We start from the raw sequence: 14,236 nt of genomic DNA on the forward strand, positions 1-14,236 counted from the left end.
TTTTTTTTTTTTTTTTGCTGTACGCGGGCCTCTCACTGCTGTGGCCTCTCCCGTTGCGGAGCACAGGCTCCGGACACACAGGCTCCACGGCCATGGCTCGCGGGCCCAGCCGCTGCGCGGCATGTGGGATCTTCCGGGATAGGGGCACGAACCCGTGTCCCCTGCATCGGCAGGCGGACTCTCAACCACTGCGCCACCAGGGAAGCCCCTGGCTGCTGTTTTAACCAGTGAGTTTTAGGGTGGTCTGTTACACAGTAATAGATTAACTGAAACAAGAAAAAAGGTTAAAATCAGTGATCTAAGTTTCTACCTTAATAATCCATAAAAAAAGAGGAACAAATTAAACCAATACAGTAAGTGGTCCTTTATAGAAAAGTCTGCTGATCCCCGAATCAGATTTCAGCAAGTTAAAAACTTCTGCTGATCAAGACACTCTTAAATGTAAATTCAAAAAAAAAAAAGAGCGATACAAGAAAAAAATGTAAATTCATCGTTTCTAATAAATATTGTTGAACATATGCATGTATATGTGCACACAGGTATGTATATTTATTTGTGTATATGCATACATATATTTGTATATATCACCCTGCTTTTTCCACTGAAAGAGCCCAGAAGCAAAGACACCCCAGGAGCAATAAGCACATCTAGACAGTACCCAGATCTTGGTCTCTAAAAATCATTCTCTACTAGAAGGAAATAGGATTCTTTGAACAAATGAGCCTAGAACATCTTGTTATACTGGAAAGTAAGGAATTCCTCCCAAAATGATGTGGGCGTATCAAAGGACACAGGAGCCAATTTGCCGGGCTCCTACTAACCAAAGCTGAGACAATCTGGCATCAAATTATTAAGGACAGTAATAAGTTGTAAACTATTAAAAAAATAGGAAACCATGTGCGCATACTGATAGGGAGGGAGGGAGAGAGAAGGAAAGGAGGGAGGAGAGGGAAGAAAGGAAGGAAAGTGAGAAGGAAGGAGAGGGAAGAACTCTTGCTTACAGTAGAATGCCAGATGCTGAAAAGTAAACGAGGAAGGGATGCTGCAGTTGGAAAATCATCGTTGTGCAACCATCATGATAAAGACTGGATCAGAAAGGAATTTTCATCTAAAGTACCTCCCCACCGGCGGTTTATTAGTTGCAAGGGGGAAAATCAATTACACAGTAGACTTCTTTTTAGTCTTACTGTGCCTCTTGGTTAACCAGATCATATAAAAGATAATATAAACAATTAGATGGTCATCATGGCAAAAACTGCTCTCCTATGACTGTCCACACACTGATGAGCTTAGGTGTGGACTATCCATGTCTCAAGCAATTCCTTGCCCTTCTAAAATGACATGCTCTAAGGACCCAAAACTAACCCTAAGCAAAGTCTTAAGCCTATTGAAAAATTAGCGTAGCATGAATGAGGGGTGGAGGTGGGAGAAGAACAAAGGACTGGATCCAAAATACTTGGTATGTAAAGTTGTTACCTGAGCGAACTATAGTAGAATGAAGATGTTCATTCAAAGCCATATTTCCAAGGATACGCATTATATTTCTCTGTACTTTAGGACAGTCCTTGTGAAGTTGGTACAGCCTCTGCAGTAGTTGTAAGCCTCCATTTGCTTCAATTTTATCACAATGTGTGGGTATCTAGCACAATAAATTAATGAAAGCTCACTTTATGTTGCACAAATTCACTAACCAGGTGACACAGCATGCTGGTGGGCAGCCAGGTGGCTCCTGCTCAAGGAAGAGACCCAGAGAGACCTCCCCCAAAACTCTCAGCTCAAATAAATAAGCAAACCCATATCTGTGTGGGAAGTGCTTTAAAATCACTGAAAAATTAAGGCCACTAGGACTTGTGACATTTTTATTCTTAAAGTTATTCTGCTTAGTTCTCGGATGTAACCACAATGTCGTTATTACAGAATTGTTTCAATTTATACTGATACTTTGATTGGCTTGAAACTACCTTAAAAGGTTCTCTACCCTTGAGAAATCTGCACCTGATAACAGGAAATAATCCCCCTGTGTAAGTGGCAGATTTTGCTTCTGCCTATAAGAACTCCCATATAGAGATAAGCAACATCTCTGGCCCTACATACTACCCCACACAAGCCCACAGCTATGGGACTCTCCTCAAATTCAAGAGCTGGAATTTTTTTTTAAAGAGGAAGATCAAGTAAAAATTAAAAAGAAAGAAAGAGGGATGTGAATTTTTAATGGAGGAAAGAAAGAAAAGAAAGCCAAAGGAAATATATACATTAAGGTAAGGTGACATAACTGACCAACAAGCCATTACAGTCTGCCAGTGTCACCAGCACAGCCTTACCTCTCCCCAGCACTTAGTTTTATCACTTATGTGATATCATGTCATGTATATGCAATGATTTTCACTCTAAATTTTTATAAAATTTTACCACATTTTATATGCATTTAAAAAGTATGCCTTTTAGACATGTATCAAGTGAGATAGGTAATATGTTGAGAAGTTTCTGGAAAGGTAACTATTACATTCCATGCACTGGACATTCTACTGCAGATGTACCTATTGATTCAGAAATCAGTCATAAGTCACAAAAAATCAAGCTTACTTTCCCACATTCCCTTTTTAGTGTGTTACCACACTAATGACTCTGCTTTGTGCTCGATTCCTAACTCCACCCGTGGGAACTGAGATGACCAGAGAGCACCATGCTTTTGTGCCATGTCTAATGGTTCCCAATTAAACTGGAGCGTTTAGAACCTCTAGGATGGTGTTTCTCATGATGTGGGGTGAACCAACTACATCGGCCTCACAAGGGATGCCTGTTACAAATGCTAACTCCTGGACTCCACCTCACATCTACTAAATTACAATTGCTAGAGGTGAGCAGGAATGTGCATTTTTAACATGCTTCCTGGATGATTTTTATGCACTGATGTTTGAGCACCACAAAGTTTGTTGCTTTTTTCTTTTTAAAATCAAACTATGATGATAGAAAAGTTGTCATAATGCCAAAAAAATTTTTACATCATTGACATATGTATGCTATGGTTAAAAATCAAGACTACGGTCAAGTAAATACTTTTTCCAAGTATTTACCTTTTTTCTATCTTAACACATCTTTTGCAGATATTTTACTGGAAATTAACTCCCTGGTAATATTACTTGTAAAAATTATCTGAGAAAGGTAATGCAAGACAGCATAACACAAAGGTAAATGCCATATTTAGACAACAGGTTGCTTTATGTGCAATTAAGATTAAATCCATTTTTAGAAATACTTAGCAAAAGTGAAATTCATGTATTGTTGCTAAATCATGATTATCAATTCTGACAATTGAGAAAAAAGCAGAGATTTAAAAACAAGTGAAAAGCTTTTTTTCTTTTATAAAAAATGAGAATTATTTCCCTTGAATGAACCAACATATATAATTTTTTCAATGTGATCATAAAAAGTAAACCATATTTTGAAAATGTAAATTACCTCAGAATGTTTTACTAAAGCTTCCAAACAGAACATTTCCACTGTAGCTGAAGGAACTTCTCCAAAACTTTCAGCATAAGGAAGTCCATTTCCTCCAAAACACCATAAACCACCCTGAAAGTGAGATAATTAAAATTCTTAGTGAAAAAAGTGTCTAATATTTTTTGTTTGACAAAAAAAAATCTCTGTACTATATACAGTATTAGAACGAACTAATATGTAAGACTCAAAATATTCTGGAAACTTACAGGGAACTTTCATTATGCAAACTGTTGCTAGACTAGAAAACATATGGAATTATTCTTAGAAGAGAGCAGTCTTTGAGACTTTCTCAATTCTTTCCTCTGTGTCCTCTTATCTGAAAGTACAGAGACTAACACATAAATCTTTACCCAGTAAGAAAAGCCCAGAGCTGAACAAATGTTCTAGTGTCAGATTATGCCAGTTGAGTCTATTTAAAAATCTATCAATCAAAATAACAGAAAAGGCATTACTGGAAAAATTTAAAATAAAGACAATGATAACAATTATCAGAGAGCTTTTAATTAAAAAAAAAAAAAAAGGGAATTCCCTGGCGGTCCAGTGGTTAGGACTCAGAGCTTTTGCTGCCATGGCTTGGGTTCAGGCCCTGGTCGGGTTCAGTCCCTGGCCGTGCGGCACGGCCAGAAAAACAAGAGAGAGAGCTTTTAATTTTCCTTAAGTTGAAATTCAAGTTCACATGGAAGAATAAACAGAAGAGTTAGGAAAATTATGAAACAGAAGAGTAGCGGGGACTAGTCTTAATAGATATTAAAACGTAAGAATAAATGGGGAAAAGAAAATTTCAACTATTACCACAGATCAGTAACATGCAATAATCTCCTAAAATCAGTGAGAAAATACCAACAAGGCTATAGAAAAATGAGCAACAATCATAAACAGTTCTTAGGAAAAGAAATATAATGCCTCTAAAATAGATAAGAAAGGATATTTTACATCTATCAGACAGGTGGGGAAATAAGACGTTCTCATTACCCTGCTGCTGGTAATATCAACGGGCTACTTCTATGGAGGACAATTTAGCGACAGCTGTCAAAATTACAAGTGCCCATGCCCTTCAACAATTTATCCTACAGGACACTCACACACTGGCAAAGTGATATAGGTACAAGTTTGTTCATTGCAGCTCTGTTTGTAAGAACAAAAGATTGAAGCTCCCTAATGTCCTTCAATAGGGGGTTGGTTAAATAAAGGATGGTACAATTATACAATGGAATGCTATGTGAGTCTCTTCATATATTGATATACATCAGTCTCTAAGTTAAACCCTTAGGTGAGAAAAAGAAGGAGCAGAGAGTGCGTACCATATGCTACCATTTGTGTAAAAAAGTGTGTTAACTACATGTGTATATTGGGGTGGGGAGATACAAGGACGATTTATTACTGTATCTTCTTTTGAAGCGCTTTGTATTTGAACTAGAGGTCATAATTGTGTGCACACAGACCACCTGCTGGCAAAAGAGGACAACTACAAGGTAGTGTCTTTCAAAAATGTATATATAAAGCCCAGTGTTTCCTGTAGGAAATACAGTCCATAAGTTTCTGCATTCTGAGTTAATTTATAGGGTTCATGGTTCAGTAAACCTAGTAAATGTTCAAAATGTTTGGCCACTCTAATTCTTATTCATGCTGTCTTCTCTGATACAATAATCTTCTTTTTTTCTGATTTTAAACATGCTTGGATCTCAAAGATTCACGCTACTTAAATGGAGGATTGGGGGCTTCCATGGTGGCGCAGTGGTTAAGAATCCATCTGCCAATGCAGGGGACACAGGTTCGAGCCCTGGTCCGGGACGAAACCACATGCCGCGGAGCAACTAAGCCCGTGTGCGCCACAACTGCTGAGCCTGCACTCTAGAGCCCATGAGCCACAACTACTGAAGCCCGCGCGCCTAGATCCTGTGCTCCGCAGTAAGAGAAGCCACCGCACCGCAATGAAGAGTAGCCCCCGCTCACCGCAACTAGAGAAAGCCCACATGCAGCAACAAAGACCCAATGCAGCCAAAAATAAATAAATTAAATAAAATTTTAAAATAATAAAATAAAATAAATGGAGGATTGGGAAGGGCTAACTCATTGACAGTCCTTGCCTCCTCCAGCAGAGATAAGGGTAGAGGGTGGACTGGTGGGCTTTGGAGGGTGGGAAATTTTTCTTAAAAACCTACCACCACAACCTGCCTCCCCCAAACCCCTCTCCTTACATCACACCTTCAAATCACCTGACCTCTTTCCAACCTAAATGTTCCAAGGAAAGAACAGGGAGAAGGAAGAGAAAAACGATCCAGGATTTTCATTTTTCCTGATCATTTTTAAAGTGGGATATAAGAGTGCAGTTCCCATTTTATCCTTGTTGGCAAAGCTTTAAGTTATTTGTGAACTGGCAAATTGTGTGGCAGTAAGAAGCATAAGGAAAAAGGAATAAATAAAATGTATAAATCCATAGTGTGGTCATACAAAGTATTTTCTAACTCCTAACACAAAAGTCAATACACATGGGTACTGCTTCTTTATCACTGGATTAAGATATACTGAAAAACAATTTCTTAAGGATCAAAGAAATCCATAGGAAGAGGTGGAGAAAGTGACAATGTTAAAAATAATAATAATGGGTAAGCATAAAAATGAAAAGGAGACAATAATAATAAAAGCATAAAAGGAAATGTCAACTAATCAAGTTAGTAAAGAACTTATATCCATATTGTATATTAATTACAGGTATATAACAAAGCTTTTTATGTATCATTTTCTTATGATACTCAGAGACACAACACTACTATGAGTTAACGTGGTATTTTTCAAATGCATTTCAACAGGTTTATACCAGCCAAATAATTTAATACATAATAGGTATTTTCTTACCATATAATCTACCTTCCAATTAAACATAACCCTTAGAGCTCTCTCTGTTTTTTCTTTGTCATACAAAAATGCTTTGATTCACAACAGAAATATGCCAGTTATTTAAGTATATATAAGTTTGTGTACAGCTGGCTCTTTTAGCAATGTCATGATTCATCCATTCATTATTCAATAAATATTTATTGAGAGCATATTGTGTCCGAGGTACTGTACTTGGTACTGGGGAGATTATAAGAGAAATCAGAAGAAGAAAGAGAAAAACAGAAGAGAAAAACAGAAATAAGCAAGCAAATAAATATATAAAATAGTTACAGAATGGGAAAAATGCTATGAAGGGCAATAAATGCAATAAACATTTGAGATAAAGAGGAAGGTCTCTCTGAGGAGCTGACAAGCAGAGATCTGAGGGACAAGGAGGCAGCCATGGGACAGGCCGGTGGCAAAGCAGTCCAGGCAGAGGGAACACAAGTAGATACACAATGAGCAAGTTTAAGGAATGGAAAGAAAAGGCCAGTGTGGCTGGAGCACAGTGTGCATGAGGGAGGGAGGGGAGGGTCGGGTCAGAAAGGTGGTAAAGAAACAGAGTCAGGCAAGCTGATGCTGAGGCCTGCTAAGAGATGCAATGTCTGAAAATAATTATCTATTCTCCTACAAACACTTAGAAATGAGCTGGGTTTGCTTTGTCTCTGTTACTTACACTTGATGAGCAGATTTACCCATAACCAAAGTCGGAAGGAGGGAAGGTACAGGGAGTTCGCAGATGACCATGATGGGTTCATCCCAACAGAAGGAATCCCTGATCTGCGCGGCTGTACATCATGAGGAACTTGCAGAACCTTGGAAGCCTGTCCATCCCTCTGAAAGCAAGCTGCATAGTCTCCTGTTTTGTGTAAGCATCTCTGTAGGTTTCCACATCCTCTGGCATTAAAGAAATCTCCCATCCTTAAACCCCATCTATTGGCATCTTCCTCTCAATCACAACCCATTGCTATACTTATGCAGATGGATGTTAGAAGTGTCTTGATGCAAGGACTTCAGACCTTAATGGCTTAGCTGATTTCAGAGAGACTCTGGGAAATTACAAGGGAAGATGATAATACTAGAAATGCAAGATTTTAGCTGGATTGTCCTTAGCCAAGACCATAAAAGCTTTACGATGGGAAATGATTTCAACGCACCATACCCACTGTTCTCTTGACTCCAGGCAGTTTGCTACATTAGATCAAAAAGAAATCATAATCTAAAATGTCCAAACTTCTGCATCCTTAGGCTCTAGGTCACATTCACCTGAGGTCCTCTAACCGATGTTGAAACTGGAGACAGGCTGACTGATGGGGAGTGTCCAGATGGTAACAAAAACCAAAACAAGACTGAAACCCGGATCCTGACATCAAAGAAGGAGCAATCTTGATAGTAATATCTGGGATAGTAGAAGACCAAGGACCACCCTGGCCCATCCCCTGACCTCCCACCAGAACTGCAGTCAACAAATTCCCAGGCAGATCTTGGATAGCTAGCAAGGCTTTAGATGTGGAAGAAGGTGACAGATGTGGGAGGAGTACTTTCACTCTCACTGACCCAGCTCTCCCCCAATGAACAGAAAGAATAAAAGGAGGGAAGGCAAATCATTGCCAGGGTGGGTGGGGAGCAGGGAGGGTGGGGAGTTTGGATACTGCTTCTAGTTGTGGTTGTGGGCCCCTTTGTTTTAATATGTGTGAGAGCTAATCTCTGTGTTTCTTCGTAAAAAGTTACAACCTTAGAGCTCTGCAACTTGTGCAAACTAACAGCGTAAATGACGTTCATTCTAAAGCATGAGTTTGTAACCCAGGTCATCCTTAAGGGTCTGGGTAGATAGAATTCAGGGGAGAGAGGATGTAAGCTTGGCTGGGAAAAAATCACATCTCTATTTTCCTAACACTGAACTAAATTTTTTCATTGTATTCAATTATAAACACAGACAATAAACCACAGAAACAGCAGCAGTCTGTGTGACTCTCAACAACAGAAAGCGCAGCTACTTCCCCACCACTTGCTGCAGCTACCTGGAAAGAACATTATGCTCCTCGTTCCTTTGCATGCCAACTGCACATTCTCACACTGGTGACCTAAAATCGACACTGCACCTAACTCTCAAAAGGTTCAGGGTGGAAACAGCAGATGTGTGTAAATAGACATATAAAAATATATCTATAGAAAGAGGGAGAGTAAATGGGGAATGATAAAACAAATGGGATAAAACATGAATAACTGGCAAATCTAGTGAAATGTATTATTGTTGCAATTCTTTAAGTTTGAAATTGAAGTACATATATTAATTATGTTACAAATTTTTAATTTTGATAACAGTCTTTCAGTATAATTGGTTTCCCATGTAATGCTATCAATTGTATTTTATGCATCTAGAAATGAGTTCATAGACTTTACCAAATCACCAAAGGGATGCACCTTTGGGTGTACAGAGATTAAGAAGCCCTGCTCTAAACCCAATCATAACTGTAGGCTATCTGCTAAAGCCCAGAGGAAGCTCTTCACGTGAGCAGTTTTGTACAGAAGCAGCTCACTCCATTTGAAGGGAGCCTGGGGATTATCACGGGACAGGTGTGTCATAAACTGATCAGATCACTAAAAGCCAGATGGATGCCCCTCCCACTCCTTCATCCCCAACTTACTGGCATATAAAAAAAATCCAGAGCCTGACTAAACTGGGGAGGGGGTGGGGAAATAAGAGTAACTACGATGGAGCTGCTTACTGATCTGATGAGATGGGACCTCAGGATTGAAACTAAGCATTTATTTCAATATTAAACTAACTAAAGATGTGCTCCTTCTTTAAACTGCAGGCTGAGGCCATGACTTCTGGGCAGAAAAGAAGTGGCAGAGTGTATTCAACCACTCTCCTCTTCACTTAGCAAAAGGTAAGGAAGCACTGTAGAAGGCGACAGAACACTCTAGAAGTCAGAGGGATGGTAACTGAATAGTAATGAGCAGAACATGGTCTGTGCTGACAGTGAGGAACATCAGGCCAGGTTCCAGGAGCTCTGGCACGGGAGCGAGGAGAGAAGGGCGTGACGGCTCTGGGAGAGGGCAGGGGGTGGGAGGCCGTGCAGGAGCAGCTGGCGCTCGTTGTAGGGCAGGAGAATCAAGAAGAGCCAGGGACATCTTACTCTCAGAAAACAAGGGTGCTCTCACAGCCACCCTGGGGATGGAATTTAAAAGGATAATGAGGTCAGCCTAAGGAACAGGTTCTGGTGGCCAGGCAGTGGCGCTCTGAGCATCAAAAGGAAAATGACTACACTTCACTGGAACGACTCCAAGACATGGTCGAAAGGAGAAATTATAAAAAGTATACTAGAGAAGTCATATCTACTGATGTGTCCCTAATTTCTCATAAAAACAGAGGTGAGGAAAAGACAAATCATTCTGTTGACTGAAAGAAATGAACAACGTGAGAGTTGTGAGTTACTTTTTATTTGGGGCAAAATGAGGACTACAGCCCAAGGAGACAGCGTCTCAGACAGCTCGGAGGAACTGCTCCACAGAGGTCAGGGGGCAAGGTCAGTATTATGTATGAGTTTAGAGAAGGGGGGACGTGCTGTCAAGCACACGTTGCCAGAGGCTTGCTGCTCGTCACGAGGAGCAGCTGTCACCACTAACGATCTCAGTGCTTTTCTAGATACGAGGAGATGCAAGAACTTGGGCTCATAAAACCTTCTCCTGAAAATGTCTAACTATCTGAAGGCCTGTTCTGCCAGTTTTTCCCAGAGCACCGAGCACCTCATTCCCGATCTCTGCCCTGAACTCCCTTCAGGGTGTGTTGATGGTCAGTGGCTGCAGTGGCCAGTGACTTAATCCTTGTAGAGGCAGATGGAGAGTGCCAATTTTTAGTTGGCAATTCAACTGGTAAAAGAATATAAAATACTATGATTTGTTTTACTGATAAAATACTTTCTCCTCACTGAGTTGATTAGTTATTATAGTAATAGTGATTATAATTTGTTTTGATTTCTCTTAGAGATATAAGAGATATTTTACGAAGACAAAAGTCTTGCTGAAATAGTACCACAAGAATAATGGCATTCAGTAATCACCCTCGGGCGGGCCGGAGTTGGAGTCTGTTTAGGATGCTACGCCTAGGACGCTGCTTTGATTCACTCAGAAGCCCTCTGCTATGTGTGGGTAGTTGTCTGCCAGGTATTTACATCTAGTCAATGGGAGTAAGAGATGTGGGGAGAGAACACCAACACCTCCATCAGAAGGGGCGCCTTTTCCCGTCTGAAGGCAGCCTTATTCCAAAGGAGTGGAGCTTCCCCGTGGAGCACTCTGAGAGCTCTGATGACACTGCAGACGCCGTGCCTTCCTCACTTAATGCATGGTTTCCTTCAGTTTTCAGACTCCTTGCCACCAAACAAACTTTACACTCTGTAACTGTGCCTAGTGGCACCTTCCTGTCAATCCTCTCACCACCCCCAGGGGCAGGCACACCAGTAAACAAGGGCCAGTCCATGTCTGGATCACAAAAAGTAAAGGGCTCAGACTTAACATGTAATGGGAAGCCATTTGGACGGCTTCAAGCAGGAGTATGACTGGATCTAACTTGTGTTTTTAAAAACATCACTCTGGCTGCTGTGAGGACACAGAACTGGAGAGGTAAATTGGAGGATAGAGGTTGATGTGGTGTCTGTAGCTCACAGAGGTGATGGAGACGCGATAAGGAAGCTTTCTGGATCCAGCAAGATGGTGAACTTGGCTTCCAGCTGTGGACAAAGAACGTAGCCTGCCATTACAGAAAACAAACAATGGCGCCCGCCATCAAGCCTTCAGCCACGGCAGCACCCCCACCCGCTGTGTGCCTGAGGGGAATTCAGGGTGGAGGGAAACGTGAAACATTCTGTGCTCGATACTGGCCCTAGATAGTTAAGGTACATACCTAAGGAATAATTTCAGTGAGCCCAGATTCCTGCATCTTCCCCTACATAAAACCATTAACTTGAGATGTCTGTTCTTTGTGATTAGCAGTAATCTATGATGTTCAACTATGTGGCTTTTTTTCCCAACAAAAACTCAATATTTCTGGCTCCTCCCTGACCTCTTTGGAGCAGTTCCGCAGAGTTATATGAGACGCTGTTTCCTGGGCTACAGTCCTAAGTAAGGTCCCCCGAATAAAACTTAACTCACAACTTTAGGTTGTGTGTTTTTCTTTAGTTGACATGGTGAACACCTCCCATGACAAACATGTTTAATAAAATATAACAAAAGCTATTTTAAAACAAAGTCAAGCTCAGGGACTTCCCTGGTGGTCCAGTGGTAAAGAATCCGCCTTACAATGCAGGGGACACGGGTTCGATCCCTGGTCAGGAAACTAAGATCCCACATGCTGCGGTGCAACTAAGCCCGCGTGCCACAACTACTGAGCTCGTGCGCCTCAGCTAGAGCCCACATGCCACAAACTACAGAGCCCATGCGCCCTGGAGCCTGAGTGCCACAACGAGAGAAGAGAAAACCCGCACGCCACAACTAGAGAAGAAGCCCACGCACCTCAATGAGAGATCCTGCATGCCTCAACAAAGATCCCGCGTGCCGCAACTAAGACCCGATGCAGCCAAAAATAAATAAAATAAACAATAAATAAATCTTAAAAAAAATTAAACAAAGTCAAGCTCTAAAGAAAATAAAAATAAATAAAGGGAAACACTTGGGTGCTAGAATTGAAAACAGAACATTCAGCAGAAGCGATAAGCACATAGCTGATGATGTAAAATTCCTGCAGGCACCTCAGGATGGGCTTTTAACACTTGTTCAGTGCAGAAGATGTGGTTTTGAGTCTCACATGCTATGGGAGCTAGATTTGAGATCCCTATATAAAGGCAGAACCTTGGAAAGATTGCCTCCTTGTCTATAAGAGAGTCTAGAAAAACTCTGCCCAGCAGCCCATGAAAGCAACAAGAAGCCTGTTTCTGCTTGGGGCTTTGAGTGAGAAATCATAATCCTAAGACTCTGCCATCCATAGATATATCTGAATTTATACTACCTATGTGCTACAGAAGTTCCATACTAAGGAATCAATATAAAAAACTAGTCCCTAACAGTGAACTCCTAGGGTATCCAAAAGAAGCAAACACAAAAACTGCTCTGTAGAGATAAATTTAGAATCTGAGGTGCTTGGGACTCCCATAGAAAACAATCTGGCTAAAGATAAGCTCACAGTAAAAATGATTAACACATGTTAATCTACAATATAACATAAGGGGGAGTCTGTGCCACCACGAACAGGAATTAACCCCCAATAAACTGAAATAATAAAAAACTGTGAAAGAGACTCTAAAATTATTTCTAAATGAAAGGAAGAAGAGAAAGCAAGATGAAAGAACAGGACACTACGAAGAAGAGATGATGGTGGCCAGGAGTCAGTGGCTACAGTGAAGGTGGTGAGACAAAGGGATTCAGGGTATACTTGAAGGAACAGCTCACAGTAACTGCTGATTAGGTGAAACTGGAAGAAAGGAAGCAAGAATTCCTAGGCTTTAGCTTAAGCAACTAGGTGGGTACTCTGCCCTCTACTGAAATGAAAAAGACTAGAGGAGGAAGAGCTTTGCAGAGGGTGGGTGGGTTTGGCATGTAAAGTTGGGATGCCTATTACACATCCAAGTAGAGACGTCAAGAAGGAGGTTGAATATCCAAATCTAGAGCTTAGATGAGAACACAGGGCTAGAGAGATTGAGTTTAGGCATCACCAACATAGAGGTAATATTTTAAAGCCTTGTCAATTACTATTTGTTCTTCAAGATGCGACTTCAGAGTACTTCCTATGAAGCCTTTTTAAAATGGTCTTTTAAACAGAGTGATTGATGGGCTCTTGGAGTAACCTGTGTCTCTCTTACACACTCTGTAACTTTGTTTATTTACCTGTCTCCCATTATCCTGAACACCTAGCCCACTGTGTGGCACACAACCAGGAATCAGGATGTTTATTCAGTTCATGGATGAAAGACTATTCTGAAGTTCTTAGTGCGAGCCCCTGGCACAATATCTTGGAAAAGTGGGCCCTCAAAAATATTTACTGAATGAATAAATGAGCTAACCTTCTGAGCAGCTAGACTTTGACTGCTTTCACTCAGAGCCAAAGATGTAAAATACTGGATGCACTCATCTAGGTCTGTTTGAGGTAAAGAAGCCAGCAACTGTCTGAGCTCTTCTTCAATGGAAGAATCCTGAAATAAAGGAAAATAAATTCTTCATAATTAAACTGAACAATTGAGTATAACAAAAGTACCCAAAGAATCAAAGCCAAAACAAAACAGGAGAGGTAAATCAGTGCTTTTAGTCTTGAAAACAGTCACCACCCTGGTTAGTAGAGGATCATTTAATTTTGAATTCTATACTTTCATGTCTGCTAACTCAATCTGAAAGACCTATTGCAAAGCATAGCTCAAGATTTTCACCTCATAGTCTACTTCACATCTTGACTCAAAATGAATTATTACATTCTTTCTAACTAAAGCTGGCTTTTTAATATGCAGAACTTACTCCTACCTGATTTTTTCTAATAACTAATATCTAGAATAATTTGTTTTTCTATTTTTCAAAAACGGATTGCAAGTTTTCAGATTTTCATTTTCTAGAAAAGTCTGAGAAAAGCACTCAAGGAACATGCTCTCATATCTATATTAGTAGTTAACAATTAATATCCATGTATATTAGTACATTAATATCTGTGTGTAGTAGTTCTCCAGAGACTGCTTTGCGCCCCAGGAACTATTCCACGATATCTGAGACATTTTTGGCTGTTACAACTTGGGGGTGCCATCATCCAATGAGTAGATGCCAGGGATGCTGCTACAGTGTACAGAACAGCTTCCAACAACAAAGAATTATTTGGCCC

The 14,236-nt window shown here is 40.5% G+C and overlaps 1 protein-coding gene across 2 annotated transcripts in view; it reads right to left on the minus strand.

The window, feature by feature from the left end:
• The window catches only part of SERAC1 (serine active site containing 1), a 75,550-nt gene that overhangs the window by 17,710 nt on the left and 43,604 nt on the right, over positions 1–14,236 (minus strand). For both annotated transcript variants that reach the window (XM_081250707.1, XM_081250706.1), the window contains 3 exons: positions 13,437–13,565; positions 3,460–3,573; positions 1,477–1,639 (listed from right to left, as the gene is read on the minus strand). In XM_081250707.1, the coding sequence (XP_081106833.1) occupies positions 1,477–1,639; positions 3,460–3,573; positions 13,437–13,565 (406 nt within the window). The remainder of the gene's footprint in view (positions 1–1,476; positions 1,640–3,459; positions 3,574–13,436; positions 13,566–14,236) is intronic.

The sequence above is a fragment of the Mesoplodon bidens genome (assembly GCF_964165515.1).
Source record: "Mesoplodon bidens genome assembly, chromosome: 12".
Taxonomy (NCBI): Eukaryota; Metazoa; Chordata; class Mammalia; order Artiodactyla; family Ziphiidae; genus Mesoplodon; species Mesoplodon bidens.